This window comes from Rattus rattus, chromosome 2 (genome assembly GCF_011064425.1).
Source record: "Rattus rattus isolate New Zealand chromosome 2, Rrattus_CSIRO_v1, whole genome shotgun sequence".
Taxonomy (NCBI): domain Eukaryota; kingdom Metazoa; phylum Chordata; class Mammalia; order Rodentia; family Muridae; genus Rattus; species Rattus rattus.
Genome location: NC_046155.1, coordinates 113,436,017 through 113,456,963, shown reverse-complemented (window position 1 = coordinate 113,456,963; position 20,947 = coordinate 113,436,017). Strand labels below are relative to the sequence as shown.

The 20,947-nt window shown below is 35.3% G+C and overlaps 1 protein-coding gene across 2 annotated transcripts in view; it reads left to right on the top strand.

Annotated features, from left to right (window-relative positions):
- Positions 1-20,947, top strand: part of Grm5 (glutamate metabotropic receptor 5) — a 532,992-nt gene that overhangs the window by 213,146 nt on the left and 298,899 nt on the right. For both annotated transcript variants that reach the window (XM_032893267.1, XM_032893268.1), the window contains exon 3: positions 1,114-1,363. In XM_032893267.1, coding sequence (XP_032749158.1) covers positions 1,114-1,363 — 250 coding nt within the window. The remainder of the gene's footprint in view (positions 1-1,113; positions 1,364-20,947) is intronic.

Below are 20,947 nucleotides of genomic sequence, written 5' to 3'. Positions count from 1 at the left end.
CTAGAAGGAGCCAGAAGATTGGAAAAGATTGTCAGAGTTAGTTTGAGGCCATGCAGAACAATTCAGTGAAAAGCCAAGAGATGCTAGTTTGAGTCAGTCATCTTGGAGAAGAGTTTGAGCCAGAAGAACTGAGCTAAGCCAGCTATCCAGAGTTCAGAAAGAAACAGAATGGGTGAACTTATCAAACAGTAAGCCATTGAGATGACAAATGCTTCTGAAGAATAAAAGACACTTTTACTAACATGAGCAGTACAGACCAAACTCCCACAATAGGATCTTTGGAGGATAAACCATATACAATCCACAGCAGTAAGAAGAAATTATCATTCAATGAGATTCAAAGGGGAAAAGAGATAGCACGGAAAAAAATCGTAGATAAGTACTTTCTAATACATTATGTGAAGGTAAGTGGTTTCAAACACATTATGTGAAGTTATGAGTAAATACTGAACAGAAGATAAGTTGGTATGCTGAAGAGAATTTCTCACTTGTGTTTAGTACTGACAATAAATATTTTAAGTGTTTTGCAACTGATGAACACTTGGTTTCTATACACAATGGAACATCCAGCCATAGAGAAGAATGAAATCTGCTATGGTTCCAACGTGAATGAGGATGAAAAGCATTGTATTATGTAAATAAGTTAAGCCCTGACTTGTAAATACTATATCACCTTACTTTTAACCTGGAAAGGGAATAACAATTGAAATGTAAATAAGAAATACCCAAGTTAATAAAGATTAAAAAAAAAGAAAAGAAATTGAAAGTAACAGGGTAAACGTAGGAATCAGAGCCTGGGATAAGAAGAGAAAGGAAGAGAAGAAGGAAGGTCAGTTGACTGGGATTATCATAATCAGTTTGGAGAAAAATGTTCCGGTTAGATAAGATGAACTGTACATTTTGAAAAGTTAGAAGTAAAGATTGTTAAATTTTCAACAGAAAATGAAAAGATAAAATAAGAAACAAAGATATAACAATTTCAACATTGTATAATATATGCATATTCTGAAACAGTTTGTTCTACCTTTCAGTTATGATAAAAATTCTTATTGTATCTAATAAATGCCATTCTCTTATTTCAATATTTCTCTTTGTGTGTTCATCTTCATACAGGCAACTATGGAGAAAGTGGGATGGAGGCTTTCAAAGATATGTCAGCAAAAGAAGGGATTTGCATCGCCCACTCTTACAAAATTTACAGCAATGCTGGGGAACAGAGCTTTGACAAGCTGTTGAAAAAACTCAGAAGTCATTTACCTAAAGCCCGGGTGGTAGCTTGCTTCTGTGAAGGCATGACAGTTCGAGGTCTGCTCATGGCCATGAGACGCTTGGGTCTAGCAGGGGAGTTTCTACTTCTGGGCAGGTAAGTGGCAACGGAAAATCAATACCAAAACTTCTTTGGCTCCATTATTTTGGTGCATAAAACTTGCTTCATTAGAATTCTAATCTATGTACCAGAAGAGTGTAACTATCACAAAACATAAATCCAGAGAAAAAATGGACAGTGAGTGCCTACAGTATGTGCAGATTTGTAATGAAAGCAGGGAAACAACTATGACAACTCAAGAGTCTTCAGTCTTCAAAATCATAATATTATTTATAAACTAGTTTCTTAAATGTTTAGTGATATTAAGAAATATATATATATATATGTTTATACACACTCACATATCTATATATATATATATATAGATAGATATATATCTTGTTGGAGTTACTTTTTAAAATGTTTTTAAACATCTATATACAAGCTTGCTTTTAATATAGAATTGTAGAATTGGGGTTTTAAATGAGGTTTCATTTTCAATATATTTGATAGCCCATTTCCTGATGTGCTACATTGACACTAGCCAAAGTTCTATAACACTAGATTATAAGAAGGTTGATTTTAATTATTCAGAGATTGCACTTGATTGACACTTGACGATTATTCTGTGATATACTTAAATGTACATCCATAGGATTAAATGTATATCGTAAGATTTCCAGAGAAATTTATAAAAATTTAATATGATATACATATGTGTAATATAAAATGCATGTAAATTATATGTTGAAATATATGTATGAGATTCATGAATGTGTGAATTTTATTATGAGTACCTAATTCATAAGATAAAGGAAGGAGTAGACTAATAGAAGCTATACTTGGAAAGCCAGAAAATAAGAAAAACTCATGTGTGTTCTGCAGGCAGTACAAATCTGAGTACATAAAAGTTGATGGTGTTAACTTCTCTTCTGAGTATCAGGAACCTGAGTACTAAGAAATGTCAATGCACAGAGACATCTAAAAGATGTGTAAGATCAATGCCTTGTGGCATATATTCACGCAGATGTGTCTTTTTTCTCCAGCCTTCTCTTATTATGTCTTAATCTGTTTAGATGAAATCCTGTCAGTGTGGAGGAGAGTAGGAAGAGATGGCAATGTTTTACTCATTCTACTTTCAATATTTCAATATTTCAAAAAATATTATGGAAAAACAACATCTCAAAAATACCCTTAATGTTTGGTTAAAGGTCTCAGTACTACACCTCAACCAAATAAATATATAAACTACAGCATCATAATCATTAGGAAGAACCATAGTTTGTTAATTAATTAATCATCTAATTATTTTCACTTTTCATCCTGCTCACTGCTACTTCCCCCACAATCCTTCCCTCATCCTCCATCCCCTTTTCCTCTGAGAGTGTAGCGTCTCCACCTGTGTATCCCCTGACTCTGGCACATCAAGTCTCTGTGGGGCTAAGCACATCCTCTTTCAGGCTAGCTAGAAGAACATATCCCATAGACAAGTAACAGCTTTTGGGATAGCCCGGACACCAGTTGTTTGGGACTTAGATAAAGATCAAGGCTCATGTCAGCTACATATATGGAGGAGGGCTAGGTCCAGCTTATATATGCTCTTTGGCTGATGGTTCAGTTTTTGAATGTCACAAGTGTCCAGTGTTACTTGGCTGTGTTGGTCTTCCTGTGGAGTTCCTATCTCCCCTAACTCATCCCTAAAAGACCTTGAGCTCCATTCACTCTGGCTGTGGGTCATTCAATCAGTCTGAGTCAGCTCGTGGGTGAAGCCTCTCAGAAAACAGCTATGCTAGACACCTGTCTGCAAGAATAACAAAGTATTATTAATAGTGTCGGGGACTGGTGATCGATCGCACATGGCACTGGTCTAAAATTGGGCCAGTTATTGTTTGCCATTGGCCCAGTCTCTGCTCCATCCTGTTGTGCCTGAATTTCTTGAAGACAGGATAAATTTTGGATGGAAAATTTGGTACCTAGCTACAGGAAGTAGCGTCTTCATTCTCCATTTCCCCAATGTTGTGAGTCAGAGCTATGGTCACTCTCATTGATTCTTGGGGACCTCTTCTATCCTATGTCTCTGTCATGGCCTTGAGATGCCCCCACCTCCCCACCCATGTCAATTGCAGATTTCTATTCATTCTCATGGTTATCAGGCTGTCTCTCCTATCCCTTGCCATACTTGCCCCTAGATACTACTCTATTTCCTTCCCCATTCCCTCTCCTACCAGTTTCCTTCCTTCATCTGCCTTTTGTGACTATTTTATTCCTCCTTCCAAGAGAGATTCAAGAATCCTCACTTGGGCCTTCTTTCCCATTTAACTTCTTTGAGGTTATGGAATGTAGCATGGGTATTCTGGATTTTTGGCTAGTATTCACTTATAAATGAGTACATAATATGTATGTTATTTTGGGTCTTGGTTACCTCACTTAGGATAATATTCTCAAATTCCATTCATATGTCTGCAAAATTTATGATATCTTTGTTTTTACTAGCTAGGTAGCATTCCATTGGGTAGAAGTACTGCTTATTTTTTAAATCTATTCTTAAGTCAAAGGACACCTAGATTGTTACCAGTTTCTAGCTGTTACAAATAAAACTGCTATTGATATAGATGAGCAATCATCCTTTGTGGGAAGGTGGAGTATCTTTTGGTTACATGCTCAGGAGTGGTATAAGTGGGTCTTGAGGTAGAGTTATTCCCAGTTTTCTGAAAAACCATTAAATTGATTTCCAAAATGGTTATACATGTTTGTGCTCCTGCCCTCAGTTGAGGAGTATTCTCTTTGCTCCACTTTTCTTGCCAGGACTGCCATTACCTGTGGGTTTTTTTGTTTGTTTGTTTTGTTTTTGTTTTTAATCTTAGCAATTTTGACTGTATAAGATGGAATCTCAGAGTTGCTTTGACTTGTATTTTCTTGATGATGAAGAACTTTGAACATTTCTCTAAGTGCTTCTTGGCCATTTGAGATTCCTCTGTTGAGAATTTTTGTTTAGCTCTGCACTCCACTTTTATTTGAGTTATTTGTGTTGCTGGTGTCTAACTTCTTTAGTTCTTTAAACATTTGGATATTAGCCCTCTGTCAACTGTAGGGTTGGGAAAGGATCTTTACCGATCTGTAGGTTGTTGTTTTGTCCTATTGATAGTGTCCTTTCACTAGAAGGAAAATTCCAACCCATGGAGGATAGACACACCCAAGAAAAGTTATTCCACACCAGCAAAAACAAAACAATGGAAGGACACACACACACACACACACACACACACACACACACACACACACACACACACGAGCATGCACTGCCACCATCAATATAACAAGAATTCAAGAATTAACAATCACTGGTGATTAGTATCTCTCAACATTAATGAACTCGAATTTCCAATAAAAAATGCAATCTGACTGTACTGGCTAGTTTTATGTGTCAACTTGACACAAACTGGAGTTATCACAGAAAAAGAGCCTCAGTTGTGGAAATGCCTCCATTATACCCAGCTGTAAGCCATTTTTTCAACTCAAGGTCAAGGTGGGAGGACCCAGACCATTGTGGGTGGTGCTGTCCCTGGGCTGGTAGTCTTGGGTTCTATAAGGAAGTAAGCTGAGCAAGTCAGGGGAAGCAAGCCAGTAAGAAACATCCCTTCATGGCCTCTGAATCAGCTCCTGCTTCCTGACCCGCCCGAATTCAAGTCCTGACTTCCTTTGGTGATGGACAGCATGGAAGTAAGCTGAATAAACCCTTTCTTCCCCAACTTGCTTCTTAGTTTGTGCAGGAACAGAAACCCTGACTAAGACATTGGCAGAACAGATGTGAAAATAGGATCCACCATTATGCTGAGTATAAGAAACACACCTCAGCAATAAAGATAGGCATTATCTCAGAGGAAAGGGCTAGAAATTTTTTTCTAAGGAAATGGACCTGAGAAACAACCTGGAGTAGCCATTCTATAAAATTTAGATTTTTAACCAAAGTTAATCAAAAGAGACAGGGAATGACACTTCATATTCATTAAAGGAAAAATCTGAGAAGGTGATATCTCAACTGTGAACATCCTTGTCCCAAACATAAGGGCACCCACATTTTAAAATGAAGAATTGCTAAAGCTTAAGTCACACATGGAACCCCACACATTGATAGGGGGAATCTTCAATACCCCATTTTTAACAATTGACAGATCTTCCAGACAAAAACTAAACAAAAAAATAAATGAAACTGATAGACAGTATGGATAGAATTGATCTAACTGAGAACTGTAGAATATTTTAACCAAACACAAAAAATATACCTTTTCAGCACCCCATGGATCCTTCTCCAAAATTGACCATAGAGAAAATTGCAACAGATACAAGGAAATTTTAATGCACCTTATATTTTATGAGATCACTATGTATTAAAGCTGGACTTCAATAACAACAGAAACACTAGAATATCTACAAAGTCATGGAAATTGAACAACTCTCTTCTCAATGATCTCTAAGTCAGGGAAGAATTAAGAAAGAAATTAAAGACTTTCTGGAATTCAATGAAAATGAAGGCAAAACATACCCAACTTTATGGGACACAATGAATGCAGTACTAAGAGGAAAGTTCATAACTCTGTGTCCATAAAGAAATTAGAAACTTCTCATAGCAACAATTTAAAAATACACATGAAATCTCTAGGAAAAAAAAGAAGAAGAAACAAGCACACATGATACAGGAGTAGAAGGCAAGAAGTAATCAAAGTCAGGGAGGAATTTAATCAGTTAGACACAAAGAAAACAACAAAAAGAATCAATGAAACCAAGTCCTCATTCTTTGAGAAAATCAACATGATGCCATAGTTTTTAATGGAATTCTTCCTAAAGATAGAAAATTGTGATTGTTCAGTGTTATGTACATTTCTATTCTATTTTAAAATATGTCATGTATCGTACACATTCTGAAAAACATAATTCATAAAAGGTTGTGCTTAAAAAATGCCACCTTTTTAAGTAGTTCTGTCCCAAACAGGAAGTTACCTCAATTGTTACAAATTAATAACTTTTAAAAAGTAAACTGCATTTCATTTGTTTTCAAATACTTAATGGAACTTTTATGTTGACTATAAGCTCCTGCCTGTGTATATTGGATGACAGCCACTTTATTAACCTAATTCTGAAATGGTAACAACAACTTTATGGAATTATTTTGGTATAAGACTATATGTTATTCATAATAATTTCATTAAGCAATAAATGGATGTTATACCTTTTTTCTAAAGTATCCTTAATAACTTTATTTCTCACATGAGCAGTAATTATGTACCAATTGACACTGTTTATATTGCAAGGTTGATACTGAGTAAAAACAGAAAAAAAATAACAAAAAAACCCCATGGCATTAAACAGTCAGATATGCTTTTCAGATTCTACTTGAATCTCTTTCCATTATTAGATGCAAGGATGTAAACATTACTGAAATATTTATGATGCATGCAAATGTCCACAAAAATTGTATTGCTTGCTATATCACAAAATAAAAATTCAAAATTTGATATTTTAAATTTTATTCTGGATAGACTAAATACATAAAGTTCTTTTCAGGTTATTCAACCTATAGAAAATAGATTGGATATCTATTCTCAAAGATTTTTCAGTACCTTTGTTGATTAGTTACTTTATAATTCATATTTACTTGGAGTCTGATTCACTTTATCTTTGAGGAATTTTGCTTAAAAGGTTTTTTTTATTCTGTATTTAAAAATCCTTTATAATATCCACATATTTACTCATTTTTTCTGAAAGAACATGTGATAATCTGTCAAGTATTTACAACACGATCCAGAATCCCCTCCAATATATCTGAAACATTTCTATTTCTCCAGTTAATTTTAACAAGAAGTCACTTTGGATGTTAACCAAACAATTTGCAAAATAATTTATCAAATAAGATAAGAACAGAATCAAAACTACATTAAATGCTTTCTGTGCCATTTTACATGTAACTGTGTATTTGAGAAATATTGCATGACTACTTCATTAAAGTGCTTGGACTCCATTTTGGGTAAAACAGAAAATACTTTTTAATTTTATGGGTATCCTGGACAGTAATATTGTCTTAAGTATCATGAGAATAATTCATATGTTGAATACCATTACCATCCCTTTTTGCAGAAAAAAATCTAAGACTTTTAAATATTTATCATTGTATAAATAAAATCAAATGTTAGCAGATGTAAAAACATCTGTTTTTTTTACAAGTGAAGAAAATGATATCCATAAATGTTAGGTGGCAGAACCAAAGACACAAAAGAATTCAGGAGCTAAGACTGAAATTCCAGTCCTTAATTTTTTCTATCAACCTGCCTCCTACAAAGAAAATACACAGGTGTATGATAATCAGATTACAAATCCATGGACCCACATAGCTATTTCCTCAAAATTCCTATTGCCAATGAGTCCCCAATGTCTTAAGGATTGATTTGTCTTTCTGTCTCCTCCGAATTTCTATTTTTGTCTTTGTGTTGCTTGATTCATACTCGATTGAATGATTCTTGAAAACTAGAAAACAAAGCTTAGTATAGGGACTTCCTCCTAGTTAGTAAGTCCAATATTTCACTCTCCAGGTGTCTAGGATCAGGGATTATTAATATGCCACTGAATTAATGTATTTTGCAGGACTAGGAAAACTCTGCTACTGAGGCAAACACTACCCTCAACAGATCCTTCCATTGTGCTGTTAATCAATAGAATGTGAGCTTCCCCTAGACCCAGACTCTTAGATTTCTCATTTGAGCTCTGGATAGTCTGTTGTCTTGTTGAGAATAAAATTGTCTTGTTTGACTCCATGAAGTCACCTTGCTAAAGACCTCCTCAGTTTTAGGAAAAAGAAATCAGAACTGGAACAATAATAATATTTTTAAATATGATCATTTTTCTGAAATGAGTATACTCTCTATATTTTGAGACAGGATCTTTCTATGCAGTGCTGGTTGTCCTGGGACTTCTGTAGATGAGGCTGGCATTGAACTAATACAGATCTACTTCCCTCTGCCTCCTCAGATCTAGGGTTTAAAATGTGCCACCACGCCTGGCCTGAATATACTATCTTATGTCTAGATTTGAAAATGTAGTATCAGAAATATAATATTTGGAAATTATAAAATTTAATATGAACTTGGAAATTAGAACATTTATATAAACTACTTAAAGGTCTGTTTGTTAATTACATCTATGTGTTTGTTTGAAGTGATGCTCTAAAAAAGGTAAATGTACTTAAATCTTAACAGTACTTGCAAATTATTGTAAAGTATCTTTTATTTGCCTGACATAATTGTCATCTTAGAGGCTTAGTGCTGAATAAACTTACCCTGTCTAGTTGTTTCTGAAACTGTTCTGGCCCAAACTCCTCTCCAAGCTGTTTCAAACTGGCTTCTCTTGGCTTCTTGGTGAATTACTCTGCCTGTCTTTAAACAAGCTCTTGCAATTTGTTCTAATCTTCTGGCTCCTTCTCCTTCTCTGACTTGTTTTGCCTTCACCTGTGTCTAGCCTGTACTCCCTGCCACCTGTCTCTGCAAAACTGTCTTTGTAAAAACTGCCACTGAATTCCACAAGGAATTCTGCCATGAATGCCACACTACTGCTCTACCTTTCCACTCACTGATTCAACTTAACTGACAGAACCCATAGATCTTCAGGCCCCTCTCTCCTGATTGTTGCAATTAAAGACTTGTGCCACCATACTTGGATCTAAGCTTTTCTGTACCTTGAACTTGCTCTGTACCAGGCTGGCCTTGAACTCAGAGATCTGCTTGCCTTTGTCGGTGTGATTCCTTGCAAGAGCACCCATGTTGCCAGATTAAAATTCTTCTACCAATTATAAGAATATTTTGATATTAGGTAACTTAACCTCCATTAGTTTCAAAAGCAATGAAGATAAATTTATTCTAACAAAGCTATATGCCGATGAACTATTAAATAGTTCTTTTAGTAAAACACAATAATAAATATTAACTTTGAGTAAATAGATATTCCTCTTTACCCTTGCACATCATCAGTTTCAATTTCATACGAAAATCATTTGCAAACACATATTCTTGACTTCTGCTGTATTCCTTGATGCTATTATATTGCAGGATAAATCCAGAGGATTTTTTAATAGAGTTTTGGAAGGATGGGAGACAGAATGGAAACATAGACAATACTTCATTTCTGTTCTTAGTAGGATATAAGTCAGAATTAAGATGCCTATGATTTTAATATCACTTATGTATAGGAGTCTAAATAAAATAGTTCAATAGGTTTAATGGGCAGACAGGACAAGTGACTTACTTAATTCTAAATAATGCAAAGATATAAGAATCTTAGCTACGTAGATGTTTCAGTTACTGAATGGAAAGGAACTGACTGCCCCTAGATATGGTGTAGAAGAAAGTTTATTGGAGATAAAAAGAAGAGTATAGCAAGAGGCAGGGAGATCTGGAAGAGTCCAGAGTGGACATGATCATGATGTATGTGAGAAAATGGGGGAGGGGAGAAGGAAAAGCCAGATGAAGAGGCCAGGAGGGTGAAGAGTATATGAACAATTCAGGCAACAAAAATGGTTAGATTATATAGGGAAGGGAAGCTTGGAGGAGGTAATCATCCCAGCCTCTGGGCTGAAGAAGATCAGGATAGGGGATAGGGTACGTTAGCCATAGCCTGTCAGGTAAGGACTGAGGGATGCTGAGAACACTTTAGGTCAGTGTCCACTTTGATACTTTAATGGATACCTCAAGTAGCAATTTGTCCCAGGTTTGAGACCTAAGAGTTTCAACACTTGGAAATTCTCACTGTAGTTTTGTTGTGTGATTCATCTTTTGGAAATTCAATAAACCTAGTTAAAAAAAATCTGTGAACACTGTAGATACATGTATAATACATTTGTAAGGTAACTAAAGATAGTTAAACTATGTCCCAGTGGCTATATTTTGTTGTGTTTTTAAACACTGAGTTTGTAAGACCTGACCAATTCCATCTATAAGCAACCAGTTGTTTAGTTTATAAATTGTCCAGACCATGTGGTCAAGCACAGAGAAAATAGAGAATGCATGTAAGTAAAGGATTCTGATAGATACCACGTTTATGCCTCTTGTACAGAAAACAAAAAAAGTAAAGGACATGTTATAGTAATGTTTTTGTTTATATGTAATTTATAAATATGAATAAAATTTTAAAGGGGAGACAAACATGCAAAGGAATAGATAGTTGATTTGTTGATTTTTTCCTTTTTTTTCTTTTATTGGATATTTTCTTTATTTACATTTTAAATGTTGTCCCCTTTTCCAGTTTCCCCTCCAGAAATCACCTATTCCATATACCCTCCCCCTGCTTCTATGAGGGTGCTACACCCCCCTCCTGCTCCCTCCAGCCTATCTGCCTAGACATTCCCGTACACTGGGGCATCAAACCTTGACAGGACCAAAGGCCTCTCCTCCAATTGGTGCCAAACAAGGCCATCCTCTGCTACATATGCATCTAGAGTCATAGATCCATCCCTGTGTACTCTTTGGATGGTAGTTTAGTCATTGCGAGCTCTGGGAGGGTGGGGTCTAATTGGTTGATATTGTTGTTCTTCTTATAGGATTGCAAACCCCTTCAGCTCCTTCAGACCTTTATCTAACTCTTCTAGTGGGGACCCCATTTTCAGTTCAATGGAGGGCTGTGAGCATTTGCCTCTGTATTTGTCAGGTTCTGTCAGAGCCTCTCAGGAGACAGTTATATCAGGTTACTGTCAGCATGCACGACTTGGCTGTTTCTTCGTTTACACAGGGTCTTATTAATTTATTTGCTAATTGTTCAACTTTTAAGTTAAAATGCCATCATAATGTTTGCAGTTGAGGCTTTAAAATGAGAGAGAAAAAATATTTCTTTTCGTATGCCTATAATGGATATACATCTCTGATTTTTTACAGCAATGTCTTCTATAATCATGCTTTTAGTTAATTTTATTTCTATTTCTTTTTCTGAATTGATTTGAATGGCTCATTTTAAAATAAGGAAATTAAGTTATTGACAACTGTTGAAAATAGTTTTTTTTATGTCAGTAATTCAATTTTAACCTATTTGTAGCATTTTGAACAATGTCAAATTACAATATTTTATTATCATCTTTAAGAACCATAAGATTTGAATATTGCCTTCAAAGGCTAGTCCAAGATGTACATTTAGTTAGTCATTTAATTTTGGTTTCTTTGGAGATCAGAAAATTAAACTAACAAAGAGGTCATCTAACAGTATTAGACTTACACAGATATCATTTAAAGTACAGAGTTAAAACAGTAAGCTGCTGACTAGGTTGGGTCACCTGGAACAGAAGTAACAATGATTTGTAGGAGTACTTTTAAAGGTTAGAACACAGAAAAATCACTAGATGGTCTTACATTGTCAGTGTCACTGACAAAGAACACACACACACACACACACACACACACACACACACACACACTCATGCGGTCTCCTTCTGGAGAAGGAGAAAGTAATAATAGGAGAGAAGAATTAAAGCTTTCAAATTCCCCCATCCAATCTTTGAGCAAGGAAAAATTCTTTCAAACACTTGAAATTTGAAAACCAGGATATTTCTCTTTTTTTTCTCTCTTTAAAATTTCATCTGATGTTGATCTTACCTTGGCATTGAAAATTAAAAACCTGAAACTCAGAGGTGTAAGTTGTCTTTGACCAGAAAGGTCAATAGATGTTTGACTAAAACTTGGTGTTACCGGTGATCTTGAAAGGTGTTTGTGCCTCTCTGAAAACCAGAAAGATCTGAAAGGGAGACCAAAGGGCCTGGAATGGAGAAGAATTTTAAGTAGAGTGAAAACAACCCAGAACCTTGAAGTCTCCTTCTGGACTAGATTATTTACATCTCAGTGTTCTGATACTTTGGAGGATGACAGTACTTATAAAACATTTAGGATATTTTTATTGTCAGACACTAACAGTACCTACTCACATAGTGCTTTGCATAGGAAATACTGTTTTACATGATTATTCTTATGTGTTAATTGTTGACTATTTTTAATAAATAGTTTTGGAAGCTATTATTTATATCATCTTATAGCTGAGGAGAGAGACAACTGACCTGCTCAATATCAGGAAGCAGTGCCAGAGAGAACAGTGGGAGAAAGTCTGTTATCTTTTTAACCAGAATGGGGAAACATCTACAGGGCTTTGATGAACCTTACATTCAACAATAAAATTTAGTCTTAAGAGCATAAACTATCAATTATTTTTATCAATTATTTTTCTCTTTCGTCCATATAAAGATACTATGACAAAGAATAGTGTAATTAAAAACAATTATTCACAAAAGGATTTTATTCAAAGTATAAATAAATATATTGTACCTTTATTTAAAAACAAAGCAAAACAAAAGCCAGCAAGACTGTTGGGAGAGGGCAGCAATGGGGGAGGGTTGGGAGGAACACCCATAAGGAAGGGGAGGGGGGGGGATGTTTGCCGAAACCAGGAAAGGAATAACTTTTAAAATGTACATAAGAAATACTCAAGTTAATAATAATAAAAAAAAAAAAAAAAAAAAAAAAGAAATATACCAAAAAGAAAGTCCCAAAAAAAAAAAAGAAAAGAAAAAAGACAAAAACAAAAGCAAACAAAAAAATAAAAACAAAAACAAAACAAAAATCTGTAACTATGTGGAAACTTTAAGCCAAACTATTTCCTCAGGAAATCACTATGAAAAAATAGTGTAAAAGTTTTAATATACTTTAAAAGTTGGGCAAACCTCCATAGATAATCAAAGACAAATTCAGACTATGATGATTTGAAAAAATCAGATCAGAGCCACGTGCCTTGTTCTGGTTTTCTAGACAATCAATATGGTTTAGTGGAATTCAAAAGATGAGGTAAAATTTCATTTACACATAGCCACACTCATTTGTGTGATGACTTTGGCTGAATGATTATAATGAAGTATTGAAAAGTTGCGAAAGAAACCATGTTTCCTATGAAAGCTAACACATTGTCTGCTTGGCTATGTAAAAATTGGGGGACTCTGATCCTGTGCTCACAATTATTTATACACTAATTACTTATACAACAATATTAAGACTGATGCTTCCAGAAGCAGTTGTGCTTTGCATATAATTTCTACTTTTAAATTTCTCTTCTCTCAGAAGTTTAGGAACTCACTGACACTAGTAGGACCAGCCTTAGGAGTGCTTGTGGGAGACAAAGGAAAGGGTGTAACATTCAGCACCCTGTTGCTCAATAGTCAGAGGGCCAAGAAAAAGGACTTGATAATTTTTTTCCTTCAACTTCCTGGAACATATTGTTCTAAGCAACATGAATAATGAATACTTTTGAAAGACCCTCTATTCAGCCCCAGATTATTTAACTTTATCTAAAGAATCTTAATATGTGCTAAGTACAATAAAGAACGTACTCCTTGGGTACACATATTTGCCTTTCTAATGAAAGTATTTTTATTACATTTTTTGTTCAATTGAGTTGATGATATAGAGTAAATGTGTTTTTCTTTTACTTTTTATTTATCTTCCCAAGAGGTAGTTTATATAAAAATAAATTGTGATAACCTTATGCATAGAAAAAATCATTCCCCTTTGTCCTCTTCGAACCTTTTAATTAGGCACACACTTGCTTAAATCTGCCTATCATTTTATACTACAATCAAAAGTGAGACTGAAATTAATTGATAAGGAGGGGTAGCCTGAAGAGAGAGTTTAGTCATTAAGAGCACTTGCTTTTGCAGAGGATCGGTATTCATATAACGTCTTACTACTATCTATAATCCCAGTTTCAAGGAGCCCAGTGATCTCTTTGGACCTCTATAAACCCTAGACCTGCATATGGCATGCAGATATTTACACAATAAGCTTAAGTGCATGAGATAAATCTTTTAATAAATGGCAATGAGGAAGTTGTAGGCCTGGTTGGAAGAGACACATATCAAAATCAACTGCTAACGCAGTACCAATGTTTATCTGTGCACGTGTATGTTGGAGCCAGAGGACAACCAGAGTTTTTCATTCAAAGGTGATTGTCATATTGATTTTTGTTTTTGGGTTGTTTGTTTTTATTTTGCTTTGTTTGCTTGTTTGTTTTGTGTTGTGTTGTGGTATCTGTTCTTTAGATGACTCTATTGCCTTGTTTGGAACTCACCAAGTAGGCTAGAGAGCTGGCTAGTGACTGTCAAAGATTTACCTGTCTGCACCTCCTCACCTGGGTGCTCAGATTACAAGCATATAGTACCATGACAGGAATATCCCTCCTCCTCCCCCCCTCCCCTCCTCCCCTCCTCCCTCCTCCCTCCCTCCCCCTCCCCCTCCCCCCTCCTCCTCCTCCCTCCCCCTCCCTCCCCTCCCCCCTCCCTCCCCCTTTCCTCCTCCCTCCCCTATTCCCTTGCCATTCCCTCCTCCCTTCCTCATCCCTCCCTCCCTCCTCCCTTCCCCTCTCCCTCCCTTCCTCCCCCCTCCCTCCCCTCCCCCCTCTTTTGGCTCTCTTCCTCACCTTCTCTTCCTCTTCCTTCTCTTCTTCTCCCCCTCTTGGTAGATTCTAGGGTTCAAACTCAGCTCTTTATGCTGTCAAGGCAAGTTTTATTTTGTAATCTCTTCTCTTTATTATATCGGTATAAATTGGTTTTGCACAATTGTCTTATTTTGAGTTAGTACATTTAAATTTTTCCCTTTCCTCTTCTTTGTCTCCCCCACTTCCATTTTATACATAAACACACATGTTCTCTTCAACAATCTTGTTCTTATACTCTCCTTCAGACAGCCATAGCTGCATTTTCTTCCCTGGTGTGTTTGACTGTACACAATCGAATGCAGTTGCTTTCTTTTGTAGCTTCTGCATTTATTCCTTGATCCAGACTTCTCTGAAAACCAGAATTTTCTTTGTTTATTTTTCTTACTTTTACTCAAGTAATTCAGCCAAATGCTTTTATAAAAATACTAATAAGTGATTTTGTTCGGTTAAGCATTTATTTTCTTTAAGCAAGCTTAGTTTGATTTCCTTTAAGGCAGATATCCCCTCACAATCTTCCCGTATTTAAATAGCAATAATGCTTCATACATAAAATCTGTGTTTAAAACTACAGGTTCATGGTTGATGTAATAAAACTACATTTTTTCTGAATATTCATAGATGATTCCATATTTGCTCTTTGCTACTTTTTTTGTGTGGGGATATAGTGATTTTCTTACATTCTTTCAGAGTGTGGATAATATTGATAAAGTGTGTAGTCTTATTTTCATCATCATTTGTAAATGTTGGTCTATACTAATTTTAGAAGTTTTTAAGTTATATAATCAGAGTATTAATTATGAAATATAGAAGGCTGAAACTTTCAGTGGTATTGACACATATTTATATCTTTCCATAATGATATTTTGCTTTGTGGAAAGTGTATTTTCCTCAATTATTACAGTATTTCATGATTTTGTTAGTAAATTTTACAGTTCTAATAATTATATGGTAAAAATAACTGATTATTTTTGTGAATCATATACCTTATTTGGTATTTATAATTCTCTATGGAAGCTTTGTAATTTATGCTGACATCATAAATAGATAAGCATTGGATAACTGAGTCATCTCCCTCCATCACCAGCAGTAATTATTCCCCTTTCTCAACTTCTTACATTCAATAAAATCTCTAAGTCTCCTACACAATAAAAATGCCTTTCTATAATTGAATTGATGAAACAAGATTATCATTTTAGTAATTCAAAATATTGAAATATCATTATGTTTTTTATTTATCAAATTTACTTTTCCCCTTACATTGAATTGATCGTCATCACAAATCTTTGTGACCTCTCTCTGTCTTTCTGTCTCTCTGTCTCTCTCTGTTTCTCTCTCTTCTCTCTCTCTCTCTCTCTCTCTCTCTCTCTCTCTCTCTCTCTCTCTCTCATCTATCTATCTTTCTCAGTTTTCTGCAAATGAAAATGAAAATAAATTAGGAACCTAAATGATTGATGTACACTTTATTCCATCTCATTTCAAAAGAGTTTATATTTGTGTTCCAGTACAGAATAGTGATCAAACAAACAATTTATTCTTACTGCTCAAACATCCATGAATTGAACTGCTATTTCATTTACAAGAAATCTAGTTTTAACATTTTGAACTCCTTTTTCTGTGTGTGTTTCCACTCATGTTATACTGTCCCTTCATTCATTCCAATCTAGCCACAATAGTCTTGCCCTGTTCCCTTCTTACAAAGGTTTATTTTGTCCATATAAACCTTCTCACAGATGTCCTTATTATTAGAGTTCTCATCTGAAGTGTTCATTCATACATAACCTTCTCAATAGGATTTCCAATTTCCCCTACTTACGTATTTCTAGGCAGGCATAATTATACAAACCATGCATCCTTCAAATTATAATTCACTTTATGATAAAAATGGCATGTGACAGTAGAACTCTTATTACTTACTGTGGCAAATAGAGTTATTTAGAGTTCCACAGTTAGAAGTCCAGCATCATTTGAGATTAGAGACAGCAGGTCTGTAAAAATAAGCTGGCTTGTCCCTCATCAGCCAAGGGAAAAGATTCAGGTTTGATCACCAACCAAGTCAGTCCCCTCACTGTGCTCAATGTGTGACACTTTGTACACTAGACTCTTCCTTCAGAAAAATCACAACCTGTTTGGAGGAAATTGCAAAATAAAAATTCTAGACCCTTTCATTAACATGAACATACCCATGACAATAAATCACTTGAGACCATGCTTGATGCTTGGGGTGTGACAAACATCAAGGTCTTGCCTTATCTTGTGGTGGAACAGGAAAAATCAGTCCAGGAGGTGCCTACAGTAATGGTGGCAGAAGTAAAGTAGAGGTATGTGACACACCTTGGCTAAGTTATTGCCATTTCCACAATGTAGAATTTGAATTTACATAGGAGTGTCTGTGTTGTCATGGGCCATCCATTTATATTTCATTAAAAACAGAAAAGAAAGAAACAATAATTCGTACCAGTTACTTATTTAGTCTGAGGAAAGGATATTAAAAATCATTATAAATAAACCTTTTAATTCCAGCAATCTGCTTTAATGATAGATCAAAATCATTAAATATTATCTGCTGTTAATAATGAACTCTCAAGAGACAGCGATAGCTTGAGACTTCCATTTAATTTTGTCTCTCTTTTAGAATAGGTTAAAAGATGTAACAAATCAAAAAAGGTCAATATTTACCAGGTTGGTGGGAAACTGCAGTTCTAAGTTTGTAGAATTTCATGATTTCTGAGTGAAAAAGACTTTGTGTGTTTTTTGGTTTGGGTGGTAGTGATTTTTTTTTTGTTTTCTTTTCTCTTTTTTCAGTTTGACCTACTTTAAAATTTGGTTCTGTGAATTGCGAGTCAATACTATGATCATAAGAGTATTAATATTTTTACTCTTTTATGACATTAAAGTTTGCAAGATGCATCTTCATAGTATAAAAGAATCAGTTTAATAATGGTAATGGCTATTATAATTGATATATTATAATGTAATGAAAATGAGAATTCAATATACTATTATAAGATTTCATATAGTGAGATTTTATGGCTTTTTCTCCTTAATTTCTGACAGCTATATAAAAATAAAGCAGCAAAATAAAATTATTTTGATGGATAAACTAAAGATTACAAGATGTTTTTTATGGCATACAAACCTGTTTATCCTCTGACTGCATGCATGATACTTCAGTGGCAATTAGACCAGATTGAAAACAGACACTGGGCATTCAAACACACTAACACTAACACACCAACTAGTGCCTGGTCTCACAGGCTTTTAGATGACATGCGTGAAGTCTTCAAAGTCAACTTTAAAGTGAAAGTTGAAAAAAATAAGTAATTCAACTGAATATATATGTACTTTTTCTGATCTGTGAGTTTACATGATTCTTAATGACTACTTTTAATATTGGTTCTTATTGACTTATACCTTCAACAAGTACCAATTTGTTTCTATATCTCTGCCAAATTATATTAAATATTATATAATAAAAAAGTCCAGTATACTAGGGTCTACATGCAGACTATATAATACCAATTATCTAGTTAAAATCGGAGGAAGCAGCTTTAACTGTAATGACTATTATTTCGTGTAAATTATCAGTTATATTCTTTTTTCTTTCAGAAGCATGATATTTGTGCTAGAACATTCTGCTCATGAATATTAGACATAATTTCATCAATTGCTTACCAGCCTTTCATCTTAGTTTTATAAATTCATAAATGAGCTTTATTTAATTATTAAGCTTTAACAAGTGACTTTTTATTGCAGCAGTAAAACATTTCTGATATGAAATGGCAGTAATTTACAATAATTTCTTAGAAGTTGGGAAAGTAAAAAAAATAAGTTAGTAGTGCTCTAAAAGGCCTAGATCATTATGTAATTATGTAATTGTTAAAAGTCTCATTGAGCTTCTGTGTGAGCTTTCCACTTTTCATCGGTGTACCATTAAGGAAGGCATTTAGATTAAGAAGTAAGGATTTTGAACACTAGCTAGACATTGACAGTGGAACATTTTGGAAGACAAATCAGACAAGCTAGAGGGGTAACCAAGCCTGCTTAGTCGGTAAACAGGGTCTCAAGGGTGGGAGGTGAGGATTAAAAAAAAGGGGGACAATTAGACAGTATTAGAATATAGCCCCAGCAAGTGCTGAAGAGTGGTTATATTTTTTTTTCTCAGTCGACTCTTATATCATTCTAGGTACATGCAAAGAATATGGTCAGTTCTGAGACATAAACAAAGTAGTCAAAGAACAAACAAGATATAAACAAATTAAGCAAGGAACAAACAAGGCATAAACAAAGGTCCCATGGTCGCTGTATTCAGAGACTTAGCAAGATGATCAAGATGCAAGGAACATATTCCTCAGCTGTATTTATTCTGAGCCTACTTCTTTGTCCTCGCCCAATGTCAAATTCTTGTCTGAGTTTACTTCCTTGTAAACTTGCAAATGCAAATATTCTTGCTAATATATTTGAAGCAGCACCAAGAGATCTCCACAAAGGGGATGGGGTATGATCACAATGTATCATATACAAGATATGTTCAAACTAAAAAACAAAATGAAATAACCTTTCCTGTGTAATAAATGAAGAATTTTCCCAAATAATATACATTGTCTCTAATTCACAATGTAGAACATGCAGCATTTAAGACAATGTATAAAGGTATTTGAAGATACCCAAGACAATGTCAATTCTTACTTGCACTATATCCCAAATTGCCTTAAGTTTTCAATGGTCCTTTAAAATATGAGCTTTTTAACAATTAATTAATTTAGTTAGTTAGTTTACATCCTAATTTTACCACTCCTCCTTCCAATACTCCTTCCTACAGCCCTTTCTCCTATCTCCCCTCCTCTTCTTCCCTGAGAAATAGTTGCCCCCCCCAACTAGGCATCAACCCACCCTAGTAGACTGTCATTGAAAGGCTAGGAGCATCCTCTTTCACTGAAGCCAGAGATAGTGACCCACGGGAACAGAACCAACTGGCACGCAAGAGAATCAGGGAGAGCCCTGCTCCAGTTCTTGGGGTCTAGAATAAAGGTGTACATCTATATATGTGCTGGGGGAGCAGGAAGCTAGGCCTAGCCCATGGTCGCTTGTTGGCTTGTAGCTCAGTCTCTGCTAGCCCTCAAACGTCCAAGTTATTTGACTGTGTTAGTCTTGTAGAGTCCTCATCCCTTCCAGGTCCCTCAGTTCTTCCCCCAACTCTTCCACAAGACTCCCTTAACTTCTTCTAATGTTTGCCTGTTGGTGTCTGCATCTGTTTCTATTAGCTGCTGGGTCTATTGGAGGACAGTTATGCTAGGGCCCTGCCTGCAAGCATAATAGAATATAACTAATAGTATCAGGGGTTGGTTCTTGCCCATGAAATGGGTCTCAAATTGGATCAGTCATTGGTTGGCCATTCCCTCAGTATCTGTTTATCTTTGTCCCTGCACATTTTATAGGCAGGGCACATTTTGGGTTGAAGGTTTTATGGGTGGGTTGGTGTTCTTATCCCACCACTGGGGGTCCTGCCTGGTAGCAGGAGGTGGTCACTTCAGGTTCCATGTCACCCACTGCTAGGAGTCTCGGCTAGATTTACCACCATGATAAGCTCTTAATTCTAAATATACCAGCCTCTGATTCACACTTGTTTCTTCCAGATTTTTCAAATAGTGCTTATTGCACTTAACTTGTGGCTTTCTGTGTTGATCTGACTTACGTTTGCCCTGAGTATGATGACATGCCTTCAGGTGTATGTTGAGTGGTATCTATTCCCTCATCTTGACAAAAGTCACAGAAAATGCTGATTTGCTTAGTTAAGACACAACACATGTCTCAATTTGCATAATTAATATGTCAGAGTAAAAATTAATAAAACTACACCTTGGATGAATCAGAGAGTAGAAACAATGTCTTGTCGCCAGTGGAAAAAATTGAGTATATTTAATGTTATATATGGAATATATAATATATAATTTAAAAAAGCCAAAATGTACACAGCTCAAAATGTGTGGTTTTCTTGTGGAAAAAGGTAACATCGTTTAAAAAATGTTTACCATTGCTGCTGTGAAGGCAACTTGAACCAAAAGCAGCTTGAAGAGGGAAAGATTTGTTTGACTTATACTTCTAAATTTTAGTCTGTCATTTAAGGAAGTCAGTACATATGCT